Raw genomic sequence first — 18,128 nt, 5'->3', positions numbered from 1 at the left:
TTTTCGTCATGAATCTTGTTGTGGAGGCAGCTCTGTAGAGTGGTCACAAGCTGGCACAGCCACAAGGTCATAAAATCTGTTTTTAAACTTAACCCTAACCTTAACCACACTGCTAACCCTAACCTTAACCACACTGCTAACCTTAACCTTATCCACACTGCTAACCTTAACCTTAACCACACTGCTAACCTTAACCTTATCCACACTGCTAACCCTAACCTTAACCACACTGCTAACCTTAACCTTAACCACACTGCTAACCTTAACCTTATCCACACTGCTAACCCTAACCTTAACCACACTGCTAACCCTAACCTTAACCACACTGCTAACCTTAACCTTATCCACACTGCTAACCCTAACCTTAACCACACTGCTAACCCTAACCTTAACCACACTGCTAACCTTAACCTTATCCACACTGCTAACCCTAACCTTAACCACACTGCTAACCCTAACCTTAACCACACTGCTAACCTTAACCTTATCCACACTGCTAACCTTAACCTTAACCACACTGCTAACCCTAACCTTAACCACACTGCTAACCCTAACCTTAACCACACTGCTAACCCTAACCTTAACCACACTGCTAACCCTAACCTTAACCACACTGCTAACCCTAACCTTAACCACACTGCTAACCCTAACCTTAACCACACTGCTAACCCTAACCTTAAAGCACATTTTTGTTTTCATTCATTTTTACCATGTAGCGAAGTTTGACTTTGCAGCTGGCCTGTCTAAGGGGAAATCACTCAGTTCTGCCTCCAGGACAAGGCTAATGACAATAAGCATCAACTTGCTTGTGACGTGAGGCATTGCTCAACAACATATTGTAGCAACACAATTTAAGAGTTACTTTAGTTGGGACATTTCTTGGCTTATCTCATGAAAGGAATGTTCTACCGGACTATTTTGACACTGTGCTTGCCTGGTTTTTCAACTGTGACATAATAACGACTCTACACGAGACTAGGTACTTCCCTGGGTTTTGTATAGAGGGACATGTGAGCCTACAGAATTTACATTGTTGTGATGCTCAATGTCCTTACGTGGGGATTTCAAGGCTCAAGCCACACGCCACACATTAGCTCGCTAATGAGATAACCATTTGTTTAGGCTACACCTTGTCATGTTAACGGTCTGGTCCGCAAGTAGCCGAGTTTTAGAATGGCCAGCGATATGCTTTATGAGTGTAAAATGCAGCCCGCCAATGCACCATAGAAATAAAAAAAATGTAGCACCGGTATTATGGGTCATACAGTATCTTTTGAACGGTAATCTCTCAAGTCATTTTCTCTGAGGAAAAGAGGGAGACTTGGCTCCACTGGTTACAGAAGCTGGCTTTGAAACGCATTTGTAGGGTTGATTGAGACTACAAATTCAAAGACAGCCTCCTTTTCTATACGCAAAGGAGAGAAAATCATCACGAGACATCGATCATTTCGTAAATCATAACGTTTGCCCGTAAACGGATTACAAGGACGAAGCCCAGGTCATACATTACATCTCAGCCATGGACTCTACACCTTTATAGTCCTGCACAGTACTCTTTATAGAGTGCGTGTGCGCTCGTGCGTTCATGAGTGTGTGTGTGTTTATGAAACCTTAATCATACACCTGAGTAACCCTGCACGTACTGTAGGGCGTTTATTGGTATGTGATTGTGTGAAAGGGGCGTGGCTAGCTGGGTAAACGCAGGTGTGACTGAAGTAACGGGAAAGGGTTGTAACCGGGCAGAGAGATTATCAAACTGGATGGGTCGGATTTCTGAGCCCTGAGTGACTCCACTCCTGCAGTATCTGTCAGATTTATACAACTTGCTTTGCTTTTGTCTTTGTTATGGGAAGTCATTGTGAGTGCAGTGCCCTTAAAGAGTGAATTACTGCATACAAATATTTCTGGTCTTCAAACTCTTTTCCTCCTTGAGGATCACATCTGTTTTTAGCCCTGTACCATGTACAATTATACAGTCTGATAAGGGTATGTTTGATTGTATTGTAGCACATTGTTTGTGAGTGTTCATGTCCACTTGAGGCCTGGGGTTTTGGGGTGGTAGAGCACTCCCCTCTGCAAACTTGGACTTCAGTCTTGTACTTATTTCTTGAAGTACACGCTTTTACCATTGGTTTTGGCTACTCTTATCAAAAGCTCCAAATCTCATCCACAGGCAGAGATCTAGTTGTGTGCCACTTGCAACACCCATTTCAAATCTACACGATACACAGGCCTAGAATTTTCTGCAGATCACTCATTGTTGCGACGTGTACACTTCCTCTCTCAGTCTGCGAGGACATGAATAATTAGTGCAGAAACTGACATTTTTGAATTTACCTACTTATTTTAGGCTCTTCATTTGGCACGCTTGAATGAAACCTCTTGGGCACACACACACACACACACACACACACACACACACACACACACACACACACACACACACACACACACTCCAACCTAAATATAGCCTGTCGAGTGTGGTGGAACCCTACGCATTCACACAGAGAGGAAATGTCTCAGGTCCTGTCCTCCCTCCGCACGTTAAGTGTTAAAAAAAAACATTATGTTAGTGTGTCTGTGAGAGACGGAGTGTATGGAAGAGAGAGAGTGAGGGAGGATGGAGAGAGAGAAATGGCGAGGGAGTGAAGGACAGTGGTTATGGTTACATAAGGTGTTTCTGGGTCAGAGGGGTTGGATTTAGATTATTGCTTAGTTTGATGGAGAGAAATACTGTTGGTTTTCAATGGTGTCACTTTTAGATTTTTTTCTGTACATGGTGCCTTGTTTTTTATGGAAATGATCGAAGAACAACATTTGCACTATTTGTTACTGGACTGGTTTCCAACAAAAAAAACCTTTGTAGTGTTAGTTTGTGACGTGCGGTTTTCGCATTTTTCGTCATGAATCTTGTTGTGGAGGCAGCTCTGTAGAGTGGTCACAAGCTGGCACAGCCACAAGGTCATAAAATCTGTTTTTAAACTTAACCCTAACCTTAACCACACTGCTAACCCTAACCTTAACCACACTGCTAACCTTAACCTTATCCACACTGCTAACCCTAACCTTAACCACACTGCTAACCTTAACCTTAAAGCACATTTTTGTTTTCATTCATTTTTACCATGTAGCGAAGTTTAACTTTGCAGCTGGCCTGTCTAAGGGGAAATCACTCAGTTCTGCCTCCAGGACAAGGCTAATGACAATAAGCATCAACTTGCTTGTGACGTGAGGCATTGCTCAACAACATATTGTAGCAACACAATTTAAGAGTTACTTTAGCTGGGACATTTCTTGGCTTATCTCATGAAAGGAATGTTCTACCGGACTATTTTGACACTGTGCTTGCCTGGTTTTTCAACTGTGACATAATAACGACTCTACACGAGACTAGGTACTTCCCTGGGTTTTGTATAGAGGGACATGTGAGCCTACAGTATTTACATTGTTGTGATGCTCAATGTCCTTACGTGGGATTTTCAAGGCTCAAGCCACACGCCCGCCGCCCCCCAATTACTATATTCTCTCTCTCTCTCTCTCTCTCTCTCTCTCTCTCTCTCTCTCTCTCTCTCTCTCTCTCTCTCTCTCTCTCTCTCTCTCTCTCTCTCTCTCTCTCTCTCTCGCTGGCCCTTCCTGTTTTCAGAGGAATTACCGTTGCAAACTAATTAATATGACCCAGTTCTACAGACTGAGGCACTACAGGCAGATGTTAACAGGATTCCTCCTACCTGCAGTGGAAACAGAGAGCAGGAACTGAGCTCTGTCCTGTAAATAATAGTCAGGGCTGGAAGAAGGTAGTTTACTTTACACCGCCAGGCTGTGGTATGTCTGTGTCCTTGTTGTCATCCGCAGGAGCATACCAGCCAACCCTGTTCATCCCTTTACTGGGTACTGCCACTCTACATATTTCTATCTGAGTGTTCCAAAACGTTGCATCCAGGTTGTTAGCTATAGCTCGCTAATGAGATAACCATTTGTTTAGGCTACACCTTGTCATGTTAACGGTCTGGTCCGCAAGTAGCCGAGTTTTAGAATGGCCAGCGATATGCTTTATGAGTGTAAAATGCAGCCCGCCAATGCACCATAGAAATAAAAAAAATGTAGCACCGGTATTATGGGTCATACAGTATCTTTTGAACGGTAATCTCTCAAGTCATTTTCTCTGAGGAAAAGAGGGAGACTTGGCTCCACTGGTTACAGAAGCTGGCTTTGAAACGCAGTGGGAGGGTTGATTGAGACTACAAATTCAAAGACAGCCTCCTTTTCTATACTCAAAGGAGAGAAAATCATCACGAGACATCGCTCATTTCGTAAATCATAACGTTTGCCCGTAAACGGATTACAAGGACGAAGCCCAGGTCATACATTACATCTCAGCCATGGACTCTACACCTTTATAGTCCTGCACAGTACTCTTTATAGAGTGCGTGTGCGCTCGTGCGTTCATGAGTGTGTGTGTGTTTATGAAACCTTAATCATACACCTGAGTAACCCTGCACGTACTGTAGGGCGTTTATTGGTATGTGATTGTGTGAAAGGGGCGTGGCTAGCTGGGTAAACGCAGGTGTGACTGAAGTAACGGGAAAGGGCTGTAACCGGGCAGAGAGATTATCAAACTGGATGGGTCGGATTTCTGAGCCCTGAGTGACTCCACTCCTGCAGTATCTGTCAGATTTATACAACTTGCTTTGCTTTTGTCTTTGTTATGGGAAGTCATTGTGAGTGCAGTGCCCTTAAAGAGTGAATTACTGCATACAAATATTTCTGGTCTTCAAACTCTTTTCCTCCTTGAGGATCACATCTGTTTTTAGCCCTGTACCATGTACAATTATACAGTCTGATAAGGGTATGTTTGATTGTATTGTAGCACATTGTTTGTGAGTGTTCATGTCCACTTGAGGCCTGGAGTTTTGGGGTGGTAGAGCACTCCCCTCTGCAAACTTGGACTTCAGTCTTGTACTTCTTTCTTGAAGTACACGCTTTTACCATTGGTTTTGGCTACTCTTATCAAAAGCTTCAAATCTCATCCACAGGCAGAGATCTAGTTGTGTGCCACTTGCAACACCCATTTCAAATCTATACGATATACAGGCCTAGAATTTTCTGCAGATCACTCATTGTTGCGACGTGTACACTTCCTCTCTCAGTCTGCAAGGACATGAATAATTAGTGCAGAAACTGACATTTTTGAATTTACCTACTTATTTTATGCTCTTCATTTGGCACGCTTGAATGAAACCTCTTGGGCACACACACACACGCATGCACGCACGCACGCACGCACGCACGCACGCACGCACGCACGCACGCACACACACACACACACACACACACACACACACACACACACACACACACACACACACACACACACACTCCAACCTAAATATAGCCTGTCGAGTGTGGTGGAACCCTACGCATTCACACAGAGAGGAAATGTCTCAGGTCCTGTCCTCCATCCGCACGTTAAGTGTTAAAAAAAAAACATTATGTTAGTGTGTCTGTGAGAGACGGAGGGTATGGAAGAGAGAGTGAGGGAGGATGGAGAGAGAGAAATGACGAGAGAGAGTGAGTGAGTGAGTGAGTGAGTGAGTGAGTGAGTGAGTGAGTGAGTGAGTGAGTGAGTGAGGGGTGCATCAGGAACAGGAAACGTGTGGTCACTCAGGCAGTTGCTGAGTTGCTGAGGCAGCGCTGTTGTCCCTGTTGCTGTCATTCTCTGTGTCGTGCTTTATTCCAGGTATCAAGGTTAAATCCCCTCCAACTAAACCTCCATGTTCTACTGTAGCCTCAGGAACAACCTCAGGGCAGCCTGAGGGAGAGGGAGAAAGAGAGGGGAAAAATGCAACATTAAACAGGTTGCTGCTGTTACCTTGCCCCCAAACGTCCTCCTCCCCCTCTACCTCACCCCCCCCTCTACCTCTCTCTCTCCCCCTCTCTCAGAACACTGCCACTCTCTCTGTCACCAACCCCACCAGCTCGTCACCACCTCCCAGTTTGAGGAAGTTCACTCCACTTCACTATTCTCTCTGTCAGATCCTGCAGCATCACGTTGAACACTGAGCCAGTGTGTCGGAAATTAAACGCCTCAGGGAACCTTTCGGGTATTGCTGGAAAGAGGAACTTTTCTGGCAGGGAAAAGGTAGGGAGATTTGTTTTTGGCGGTTCACCTGTTTCGGGTGCTTTGGTCGGTAGGTACTGGATGATGGATGTGTCTGGGATAGAACTGGAAGTTGCAAACTAACTGTGAACTTTCAGAGAGAGAGAGAGAGAGAGAGAGACAGACAGAGACAGAGACAGAGACAGAGAGAGAGAGAGAGAGAGAGAGAGAGACAAGGAGAGAGCGAGAGCAAGAAAGAGACATTCTGGCATGCTCTCTGCCTTCCGGCTTAGGGAACCGCGACATGGTTTGTCAGATAGTCGTTTCTTTCCAAGCTTTAACTGGATCGGAAATGTCTCAACAGAACATTTGGGTCCACTTTATAGAGTGGTATGGGGACAATACAATTCAGCTGTGTTATTTTGGGTCAGTTGATTCAAAACTCAGGAAGTAATACAGTTATTTATTTTTCACTTTTTCTAAACATCTAGGTATGCTGTTAGCTGAGGCATGTTGTGAAAGTCAAGTTGTTGGTATAGTTGTTGCAGAATCAATGCAGTATATTCTATTTGTCAATTTAATTCAAATGGAAAATGACTTGTATTTTACTCCCATATCCTCTGTCTCTAAGGCAACATACAGTAATACACCTTTTTATGCTCAATAATGTTTATACCTCCACAGCAGTTTCACTAGTTCACTGTTAGTCTACCTCAATTAACCAGTTCCCCCGCACATTGACTCTGTACCAGTACCCCCTGTATATAGCCTCGTTATTGTTATTCTATTTTTTACTTTTTATTTAATTTGTTACTGTAATTGTTGGTTAAGGGCTTAAAAGCATTTAAGTAAGTAAGCATTTCACGGCGCATGTGACAAATAACATTTGATTTGATTCTATCTTGTCTTGTGATGATGCGTCCTGCATGTATACTGTAAGTGAACTCATCACAGATCTGAATATCAAGAAGTCATCGTCTCTCAGTGTTGGGAACTTTCATTTTGACATGGTTGGTCGTTTTATACTTGACGTGTGAAGCTGTCCCATAGACCTCCATACATCCCCAGGTCATTTTAGTCTTTGTTATGGGGGATGGTGTGAAACAGGTGGGTAATATATAATAATAATAATATATAATAATATATGCCATTTAGCAGACGCTTTTATCCAAAGCGACTTACAGTCATGTGTACATACATTCTACGTATGGGTGGTCGCGGGAATCGAACCCACTACCCTGGCGTTACAAGCACCATGCTCTACCAACTGAGCTACAGAAGGACAGGGGTAGATGACTGATCTCTAACTAAAGCCAAAAAATGAAACATTTGGCGTGGGGTATAATTCTATTCGTGCGGCGATAAACTAGACTGTGAGAAAGAGAAGCTGAGAAAGAGGTTGTTTATGAGGCAATGAGAACGATCAGCCTTGTTCTATTGGAACAGTAGTGTGACTGTGACTTCGGCACCTGCTGCTGAAACTCATTATGTCCAGTGTTATAGCGCAGGGTTGTGTGTGTGTGTGTGTACGTGTGTGTGTGTGTGTGTGTGTGTGTGTGTGTGTGTGTGTGTGTGTGTGTGTGTGTGTGTGTGTGTGTGTGTGTGTGTGTGTGTGTGTGTGTGTGTGTGTGTGTGTGTGTGTGTGTGTGTGTGTGTGTGTGTGTGTGTGTGTGTGTGTGTGTGTGTGTGTGTGTGTGTGTGTGTGTGTGTGTGTGTGTGTGTGTGTGTGTGTGTGTGTGTGTGTGTACGTGTGTGTGTGTGTGTACGTGTGTGTGTGTGTGTGTGCGTGCGTGCGTGCGTGCGTGCGTGTGTGTGTGTGTGTGTGTGTGTGTGTGTGTGTGTGTGTGTGTGTGTGTGTGATGTCCGTGCTCAATTCACTGGCTCTACTCTTGTGGACTCACAAGTCCTAACACCTCTGTGCCACAAGAATGTCCAGTACATTTTTTAAGCCTATATTTTCCTGGTTAAATAAAGGATAACAGCCCTCAAGAGCCCATGTCATGCCTCCGGTGGGTACCGCTAACAGCTTAGACTTTCTCCCTCTCCCTGTCCCGTCCCTATAGACACCAGGCCGTGGCCCCACCATGCATGTGAGACATGACCAACAAGGCAGCCTGGGATAGCTCGAGCAGCCCCCCGAGCAGCATGGAGCCTATAGGTAATATATGGGGAATAGGGTGTCATTTGAACAGCGGCATGCATGTACATTTGATCCAAAATGGAACATTTGCTGTACGACTTGTATTAACATGAACTCTTATCCTCTGACCCCTGACTCTCCAGGCAGCTGCGCCCCCTTGGCCTCAGAGTCAGACATCTACCGCAGTGTCCAGGCCGTGCTCAGGGAGCTGGAGAGCCAACACCCCTCCTCTGTGCTCAATAAAGGTAAGGAGTTTCCACTAGACTCTTTATGGGGTTTACACACTGTTGAGTTGAGCAGAGCTGAGAGGTAGTGAACCGGCTTGCTTTCCAGTGAGCTTGGCTCCGTTTCAGGTCAGGCTGCTTTTGTTGCACATTTCCAGTCTGGTTTGTTCAGAGGTGTCGCTAACTGGCTATCTTCAACTGGTAGTGCTAGCTAGATGCATATAGCAAGCTTCATCAAGTAACCCCCACATTACTGACCCTAAGTTCGATAACGATAAATATGAGCTCATAAAAATGGCTGGAAGGAAGTGAATGGAATGGTATCAAGCACATGGAAATGGTGTGTTTGATACTGTTCCATTTATTCCATTACTTTGAGCCTGTCCTCCCCAATTAAAGTGCCACCAGCCACCTATCCCTTACATACAAAGCATCTAGGTTTAAAATGGACTAAAGGTCCCTGACTTGCCTCTCTGCTCCACCGTCCAGAAGGAGTTGATCCTCTTTAATGTTCCGACCAGGCCATATTAATCTGCCCAAACCACATGAGGATGACACATAACCTCTGCCTGCCAATAATCGGAAAATTGCATTGAGTCAGCTATTAGTTTTATCCACGGTTTGGGTTCGTTGTGCAATGGAACGAAGCATTCGCACTGAGTCACACCAGCTGTTTGTGTAGAGCTTTGTCAATGGAAATAACAGAGAGTGTGAGTGCTGTTTAGTGCCATGTCTGTGGAAATGTTTGCAAGTGCTGAGTGTGTGTTTCTACTCGAAGGGATGCTAAGATGGACACTGCACAAGAAGGTTCGGAACAATCCTGCCAACAGTCTCATTCTGGTGAGAGTCATCATCAAGGAGCTGGAAAGGGTATGTCATCAGTGTGCGCTATATTCCATTCCGGGGCCTTATATGGAGAAATATAAGTCTCTGGGGCCATTCATTATTAGTCTTCACTGTAGTGTCAAGAGACATAATAAGACGATCAACGATTGCTACCCAAATCAACTTGAAAAGAACACTGAGATTGTCAAGGACATTGTGCAATGATGTGATACATGAATGTTATGTCTAGTGGGAACCAGGGGTGGATTGGCCATCTGGCATTTTGGGCAAATGCCAGATGGAAGGGTTTATTTTTAGCCCTGTGGGTCTGTCAAAAACTTGTATTTTTTCTACAAAAAATTATATTTAACTTGCTAATAATTAGCCGGTGTGGAGGCCTCAAGGAAAATAATTGTCCAATGTGTTAGAAATGCCAGGGCCGATTTCTGGTCCCAGTCCGCACCTGGGGGTAACAGACAAGCTATCTTCTACAGACAAACTTTGTATTAGTGAGTAACTGACTAACACAGTAGTTTGTGTGCTTGTCTCTTGTTGTCTGCAGGCTGAGAGGGTAGACTGTCGGACACACATCATCCCCCTGCTCCACACACTCATCTATGCTGTCATCCAGGTAGGTTCCGGGAGCTTATGTTACACAAGGAAACACCTGTCAGACATGACAACAGCATCTTTACAGACCTGTCTCAGGGTTGGCTGGGGAGAAGCTTTCATTTGGGGGATTGGATCATTTCCCACCACTGTTTTGATGAGCTCCTCCGATTCGATGAAGTCTTACTTCCTGTTAATCATCTCCTACACTTCCTGGTCAGGCGAGGTCAGGACTCTGTACTGTCGTAGACCTTTATCTCTTCTTTATCTGTTGGTGTCTACTAAAAGAGACAGTTATTGTTGTTACCAGAGCCATATGATGTATATTGAGGTTTTGGGAAGTTTGTGCAAGTATTTATGGAGGGAAATGGTGCAATACTGTATTTGAGGGTTGTGTGTATGTACCATACCAATTGTGTTTGGTGGTTCAGGTAAGTCCGAGGACAGCTGTGACTGACTGACAGTGATAACTGTGCTTATATCTGTGTACGTTCCAGTCAGCCTATGTTCCTGACGACCTGTACAAGCGGGTGTACGACTTCTGTAAGAGGCTGCTTACCCTCCCCCAGCCCTACTGTACTGTAGGCCTCAGCTACACCAGACGCATGAAGACAGAACGCTACACACCAGGTACTGAAACCAACATACATCCTTCGTCCAACCGAATGATGTATTTGTCTATTATGTGTTTAGGTAAGACTTTATTGGTAGACTTGACTGTCTTCGAAAGGTGATCATCGTTTTACTGTAATACACGTTATAATGAAGAGGGATGTTTGTTTTCCACGTGTCCACTGGCCGTGGTACGAGAATGCCACGCATTTTAAACGTGTCCACTGGCCGTAGTAGGAGAATGCCACGCGTTTTAAATGTGTCCACTGGCCGTGGTATGAGAATGCCACGCGTTTTAAACGTGTCCACTGGCCGTGGTAAGAGAATGCCACGCGTTTTAAACGTGTCCACTGGCCGTGGTACGAGAATGCCACGCGTTTTAAACGTGTCCACTGGCCGTTGTATGAGAATGCCACGCGTTTTAAACGTGTCCACTGGCCGTGGTATGAGAATGCCACGCGTTTTAAACGTGTCCACTGGCCGTTGTATGAGAATGCCACGCGTTTTAAACGTGTCCACTGGCCGTGGTATGAGAATGCCACGCGTTTTAAACGTGTCCACTGGCCGTGGTACGAGAATGCCACGCGTTTTAAACGTGTCCACTGGCCGTGGTACGAGAATGACCACGCGTTTTAAACGTGTCCACTGGCCGTGGTATGAGAATGCCACGCGTTTTAAACGTGTCCACTGGCCATGGTACGAGAATGCCACACGTTTTAAACGTGTCCACTGGCCGTGGTACGAGAATGCCACACGTTTAAACGTGTCCACTGGCCGTGGTATGAGAATGCCACACGTTTTAAACGTGTCCACTGGCCGTGGTACGAGAATGCCACACGTTTTAAACGTGTCCACTGGCCGTGGTACGAGAATGCCACGCGTTTTAAACGTGTCCACTGGCCGTGGTACCAGAATGCCACGCGTTTTAAACGTGTCCACTGGCCATGGTACGAGAATGCCACGCGTTTTAAACGTGTCCACTGGCCATGGTACGAGAATGCCACACGTTTTAAACGTGTCCACTGGCCATGGTACGAGAATGCCACACGTTTTAAACGTGTCCACTGGCCGTGGTACCAGAATGCCACGTGTTTTAAACGTGTCCACTGGCCGTGGTACGAGAATGCCACACGTTTTAAACGTGTCCACTGGCCGTGGTACGAGAATGCCACACGTTTTAAACGTGTCCACTGGCCGTGGTACGAGAATGCCACACGTTTTAAACGTGTCCACTGGCCGTGGTATGAGAATGCCACGCGTTTTAAACGTGTCCACTGGCCGTGGTACGAGAATGCCACGCGTTTAAACGTGTCCACTGGCCATGGTACGAGAATGCCACACGTTTTAAACGTGTCCACTGGCCGTGGTATGAGAATGCCACGCGTTTTAAACGTGTCCACTGGCCGTGGTACGAGAATGCCACGCGTTTTAAACGTGTCCACTGGCCGTGGTACGAGAATGCCACGCGTTTTAAACGTGTCCACTGGCCGTGGTACGAGAATGCCACGCGTTTTAAACGTGTCCACTGGCCGTGGTACGAGAATGCCACGCGTTTTAAACGTGTCCACTGGCCGTGGTACGAGAATGCCACGCGTTTTAAACGTGTCCACTGGCCGTGGTACGAGAATGCCACGCGTTTTAAACGTGTCCACTGGCCGTGGTACGAGAATGCCACGCGTTTTAAACGTGTCCACTGGCCGTGGTATGAGAATGCCACGCGTTTTAAACGTGTCCACTGGCCGTGGTATGAGAATGCCACGCGTTTTAAACGTGTCCACTGGCCGTGGTACGAGAATGCCACGCGTTTTAAATGTGTCCACTGGCCGTGGAACGAGAATGCCACGCGTTTTAAACGTGTCCACTGGCCGTGGTACGAGAATGCCACGCGTTTTAAACGTGTCCACTGGCCGTGGTACGAGAATGCCACGCGTTTTAAACGTGTACATCCTTTTGACCCACAGGAGTGCTGTATCAGAGGATGGTGGTCGCAGAGCAGAGCCTGAAGAATGACTACCATCCCTTTCAGGAGAGGTGAGAGGACAACCTAACTTGCTGTTGCATACAACATGGTGATGCAGTACAGTGTAGAAGCCATTTTTCCTTATGCTATAGAAGGACATGCTGTTTGTAGATAAAGTCGTAGTAACAGCAGGTTGCATGTGAACTGCCGGGGAACTGGTTGATCAAGGATAACCAAAGGCAATAACTCAATCTCTCCTACGGTCTCCTAGGGTGTTTGTGTTCGCCGATCCGGCGGTCTTCTCCGGCCCCCATGGTGAGGCGCTGAGGGGGGACATCGAGGCCTCGGGGTCAGGGGGGTATCTGAATCCCCTTGACCACATGCGGAGCGTGGTCCAACACTCCATCCAGGCTGCTCTCGGAGAGGAGCTATGTCACAGTCCTAAACTGGCACAGGCACTGAAGGTCAGTGTGATTGCGCTGTGGTTGTGTTAACATTGAGTTTCACTATGACGTTTCTTCTTCTCTTAAGGTCTGGTGTTTCGCTATGACGTTTCTTCTTCTCTTAAGGTCTGGTGTTTCGCTATGACGTTTCTTCTTCTCTTATGGTCTGGTGTTTCGCTATGACGTTTCTTCTTCTCTTATGGTCTGGTGTTTCGCTATGCGTATGTGATGATGGGGTTCAGGCTAAAGGTTCTTGGTAAAAGCCTTCATTTAACTTAGTTTCTTTATTTCTTTTTGTCTTTATTTATTCTCCCCTCCAATCCCTCTTCGGAGAACAGAAGTAACTTAGTTTTTACCGCGTGGTTTTTTGTTACATGCACATTCCAACCACATTTTATGTACACAGCACTTTTTACACAGTAGAAAAACCTTTTGGGTTTGACTTCTGTTCTAGAGTAAAGAAACCTGTTTTATGGTCTTAGTATTTTTTTTATCTTGTTTTGACGTTTGTTTTGTTTTCGCAAATGTTGCTGTGTTTTGTTCAAAGTTATCTAAATCAATACCTCTTTGTGTTTGATACTAGTTTCTATTTCAATGTATTGCGTAAGCCCCTTTGTGGTTTATGCCGTTTCAATTTGCACCAAAGCAAAGCTCAGTAAGCTAAAGTTGTCTACTGGTGCCTCATACATGCCATCTCAGTCATATTCAGCAACACACACCAGAAATTATCTATAATGACTCAATAGCGTGTTGTTTAGTTGTGTTGTTCCATGATCTAACAGAGGTTGGCACCATTCCCATTAAAACACACACACACACACACACACACACACACACACACACACACACACACACACACACACACACACACACACACACACACACACACACACACACACACACACACACTGGTCCTAATATAACACTCATCTCAACAGGACGTGTCAAACTCAGACTTCCAGATGTGTTTGTCTGGTCGCTGGTGGCCTTTCACCTGTATTCTATTCATAGACGGTGTGTGTGTGTGTGTGTGTGTGTGTGTGTGTGTGTGTGTGTGTGTGTGTGTGTGTGTGTGTGTGTGTGTGTGTGTGTGTGTGCGTGTGTGCGTGCGTGCGTGCGTGCGTGCGTGCGTGTGTGCGTGTCTGTGTGTATGTGTGTGTGCGTGTGTGTATGGCAGGAAATTGGCCAGGACGTGGAGCCGTACTTCCAGGAAGTGGTGGCCAGTCTGGAGCAGAGTGTGGAGGAGGGCAGTAAGGGGGAAGGGGTGGTGCTGAGGGGGAGACTGGGACAACTCTACAGAGAGATCCTCACCCATACTGACACATCAGGTACAGTATCCTTATCATAGAGGGGTCATCTTTTGACTGTTTGAAACCAAAACCAAATGATCTAAACAGCATCCAGACATTATCTCCCATTTCCTTTAGACTAGCATTTGGTTTCTGTTTCCAAATGAACCTGGAAGGGTAACGTTACCGTAGACAACACTTCAAGGTATTACAGCTGGTACATGTATATAAGTAGTTATACATTTTTCACATAGGGCGTATTCAGATAAATACTGCCAATGCTGTCCATTTTTTGTGTTAGTGTGTTAATGTGTCTTCAAGCTGACACATACCGTACAGTGCAGCTGTACTGACTCAGAACCCGTTATTAATAGATCGCTGTATAGCAGTCACTCTGACTCAGGGACCGTTATTAATAGATCGCTGTATAGCAGTCACGCTGACTTTGTGCCCGTTATTAATAGATCGCTGTATAGCAGTCACTCTGACTCAGGGACCGTTATTAATAGATCGCTGTATAGCAGTCACTCTGACTTTGTGCCCGTTATTAATAGATCGCTGTATAGCAGTCACGCTGACTCAGGGACCGTTATTAATAGATCGCTGTATAGCAGTCACTCTGACTCAGGGACCGTTATTAATAGATCGCTGTATAGCAGTCACGCTGACTTTGTGACCGTTATTAATAGATCGCTGTATAGCAGTCACTCTGACTTTGGGACCATTATTAATAGATCGCTGTATAGCAGTCACGCTGACTTTGTGACCGTTATTAATAGATCACTGTATAGCAGTCACTCTGACTTTGTGACCGTTATTAATAGATCGCTGTATAGCAGTCACGCTGACTTTGGGACCGTTATTAATAGATCGCTGTATAGCAGTCACGCTGACTTTGGGACCGTTATTAATAGATCGCTGTATAGCAGTCACTCTGACTTTGGGACCGTTATTAATAGATCGCTGTATAGCAGTCACTCTGACTTTGGGACCATTATTAATAGATCACTGTATAGCAGTCACTCTGACTTTGTGACCGTTATTAATAGATCACTGTATAGCAGTCACTCTGACTTTGTGACCGTTATTAATAGATCGCTGTATAGCAGTCACGCTGACTTTGGGACCGTTATTAATAGATCGCTGTATAGCAGTCACTCTGACTTTGGGACCATTATTAATAGATCGCTGTATAGCAGTCACGCTGACTTTGGGACCATTATTAATAGATCGCTGTATAGCAGTCACTCTGACTTTGGGACCATTATTAATAGATCGCTGTATAGCAGTCACTCTGACTTTGGGACCGTTATTAATAGATCGCTGTATAGCAGTCACTCTGACTTTGGGACCATTATTAATAGATCGCTGTATAGCAGTCACTCTGACTTTGGGACCGTTATTAATAGATCGCTGTATAGCAGTCACTCTGACTTTGGGACCGTTATTAATAGATCGCTGTATAGCAGTCACTCTGACTTTGTGCCCGTTATTAATAGATCGCTGTATAGCAGTCACTCTGACTCAGGGACCGTTATTAATAGATCGCGGTATAGCAGTCACTCTGACTCAGGGACCGTTATTAATAGATCGCTGTATAGCAGTCATGCTGACTTTGTGACCGTTATTAATAGATCGCTGTATAGCAGTCACTCTGACTTTGGGACCATTATTAATAGATCGCTGTATAGCAGTCACTCTGACTTTGTGACCGTTATTAATAGATCGCTGTATAGCAGTCATGCTGACTTTGTGACCGTTATTAATAGATCGCTGTATAGCAGTCACTCTGACTTTGGGACCATTATTAATAGATCGCTGTATAGCAGTCACTCTGACTTTGGGACCGTTATTAATAGATCGCTGTATAGCAGTCACTCTGACTTTGGGACCATTATTAATAGATCGCTGTATAGCAGTCACTCTGACTTTGGGGCCATTATTAATAGATCGCTGTATAGCAGTCACTCTGACTTTGGGACCATTATTAATAGATCGCTGTATAGCAGTCACTCTGACTTTGGGACCATTATTAATAGATCGCTGTATAGCAGTCACTCTGACTTTGGGGCCATTATTAATAGATTGCTGTATAGCAGTCACTCTGACTTTGGGACCATTATTAATAGATCGCTGTATAGCAGTCACTCTGACTTTGGGACCATTATTAATAGATTGCTGTATAGCAGTCACTCTGACTTTGGGACCATTATTAATAGATCGCTGTATAGCAGTCACTCTGACTTTGGGACCATTATTAATAGATCGCTGTATAGCAGTCACTCTGACTTTGGGACCATTATTAATAGATCGCTGTATAGCAGTCACTCTGACTTTGGGACCGTTATTAATAGATCGCTGTATAGGAGCTGGTCTTTCACACTGTATTCCTCGAAGTCTAAATCTGTCGAGTCAGAGCCCCCCTCCAGGACAGATGTACACTGTATTTACCTTTCAATCCATATTTTTCTTCTCATCATAACAACTATCCTTCAAATGGACACTACACTGTCTCTCAGGCCAGCTGTGAGACCATATACTTAGTGTAGGGGATGGGGACCAGGAAGTAAGCGGGTGTTGTGTTGTTTTTGGTGTCATTGTGACAGTTTGGGCTCTTCCTGGTTTAGACACATTGTCCTCCGGTGGTGGGGGATGCCTGTGTGACATGCCGCTTCCCAACCCGGAGATGAGCTTCCACCTGTGGAGGGAGGATGAGGAGATCTGTGAGTGGTGAAATCTGTTGTTTATACACACCAATGAGAGAACTCTGTTACATGAACTCTGTTACTCGGTTTAATAACAGTAATACTTTTTTTCTCTCAAAAAGGTAGGGGTCAAAATGATTTACACCCCTAAAGATTCTTATAAATAAAGTAGTCACAAGTTTAGAATTTGATCCCATATTCCTAGTACGCAATGTGTTTCCGATTTTTTTATGGGCCCAATAGAAATGAATGGTAAATAATGTATTATGTCATTTTGGAGTCACTTTTATTGTAAATAAGAATATAATATGTTTCTGAACACTTCTCCATTAATGTGGATGCTACCATGGTTATGGATAATCCTGATAATGAGGAGTGTTATTCTAACACACTGTGTTCTCACCCGATGCAAACGTCCAATATTATAGCTCTTTCTTGTCTCGCCGCTTCCTGTTCCCATTGACCTGTATTGACATTCATGTTATAGAGATACAGTATATATGTCTTCTGATTCCTATTTCTCTGATGTCACCTCTACCACCAGGGCGCGAGCTGGCCAAGTGCGTGCGCTCCAGCTCCATGTCGTCGGAACACTTCTGCCTCAGCCAGGACCAAGAGACCGACTTTGACCTCGCCGACCTCCCTGCCGACCTCACTTCCTCCTCCGCCATGCCCCGCCACTCCGTGATGTCCAACGACAGCGGCATCGAGAGGGACCTTCCCCCTGGGGTTGAGCCTTCAGTGGTGGAACCCTCTGGTGGCTCGGAGGAGGGGGAGGCCAGGTTAACCCGACGAGGAGGCATCAAGATGAGGCCGTCAGTCACAGACAATATGGCCCTGATGCAGGACGCTCTGGAGGAGAGCGGGAGTGTGGCCGGGGGAGGCGGGACGACACTTCATAGGAAGGCGGGGTGCAGCGGGACCCCCTCATTCTCCAAGCAGCAGAGGCACTTCACGGCCCGGATCGTGGTGATGGGGGACGACAGGGTGCTGGGGAAGCTGGCTAAGGCCTTCTACTTTCTCCGGTGAGGGACCAGGATCATGGGTAGTGTAGTCTGAGAGACTGCATGTAGTTTGTAGTGGATATTGGATATTAGAATGAATACTGGATATAATAGATTTCTGTTAGATATGATCATAGTATAGTTTTTGGAGACAGTTCCACCTACAACATCTCAATTTGGTTAGCCCTATACTATGCTGTTGAAATGTTTTATTTCTTAA

The 18,128-nt window shown here is 45.3% G+C and overlaps 1 protein-coding gene across 3 annotated transcripts in view; it reads left to right on the top strand.

The window, feature by feature from the left end:
* The window catches only part of LOC118389312 (phosphoinositide 3-kinase regulatory subunit 6-like), a 33,072-nt gene that overhangs the window by 3,845 nt on the left and 11,099 nt on the right, over positions 1 to 18,128 (top strand). For 2 of the 3 annotated variants that reach the window (XM_052490315.1, XM_052490313.1), the window contains exons 2-11: positions 8,161 to 8,255; positions 8,381 to 8,482; positions 9,240 to 9,331; positions 9,849 to 9,917; positions 10,393 to 10,525; positions 12,469 to 12,538; positions 12,739 to 12,931; positions 14,088 to 14,238; positions 16,827 to 16,922; positions 17,449 to 17,929. In XM_052490315.1, the coding sequence (XP_052346275.1) occupies positions 8,195 to 8,255; positions 8,381 to 8,482; positions 9,240 to 9,331; positions 9,849 to 9,917; positions 10,393 to 10,525; positions 12,469 to 12,538; positions 12,739 to 12,931; positions 14,088 to 14,238; positions 16,827 to 16,922; positions 17,449 to 17,929 (1,448 nt within the window). In that variant the 5' untranslated portion in view covers positions 8,161 to 8,194. Of the gene's footprint in view, positions 1 to 5,983; positions 6,140 to 8,160; positions 8,256 to 8,380; positions 8,483 to 9,239; positions 9,332 to 9,848; positions 9,918 to 10,392; positions 10,526 to 12,468; positions 12,539 to 12,738; positions 12,932 to 14,087; positions 14,239 to 16,826; positions 16,923 to 17,448; positions 17,930 to 18,128 lie in introns of those variants that run through there. The other variant, XM_052490314.1, reaches the window with a different exon arrangement.

This window comes from Oncorhynchus keta, chromosome 32 (assembly GCF_023373465.1).
Source record: "Oncorhynchus keta strain PuntledgeMale-10-30-2019 chromosome 32, Oket_V2, whole genome shotgun sequence".
Taxonomy (NCBI): domain Eukaryota; kingdom Metazoa; phylum Chordata; class Actinopteri; order Salmoniformes; family Salmonidae; genus Oncorhynchus; species Oncorhynchus keta.
The sequence above is the reverse complement of the archived record's forward strand: the minus strand, read 5'-3'. Positions and strand labels throughout refer to the sequence as shown.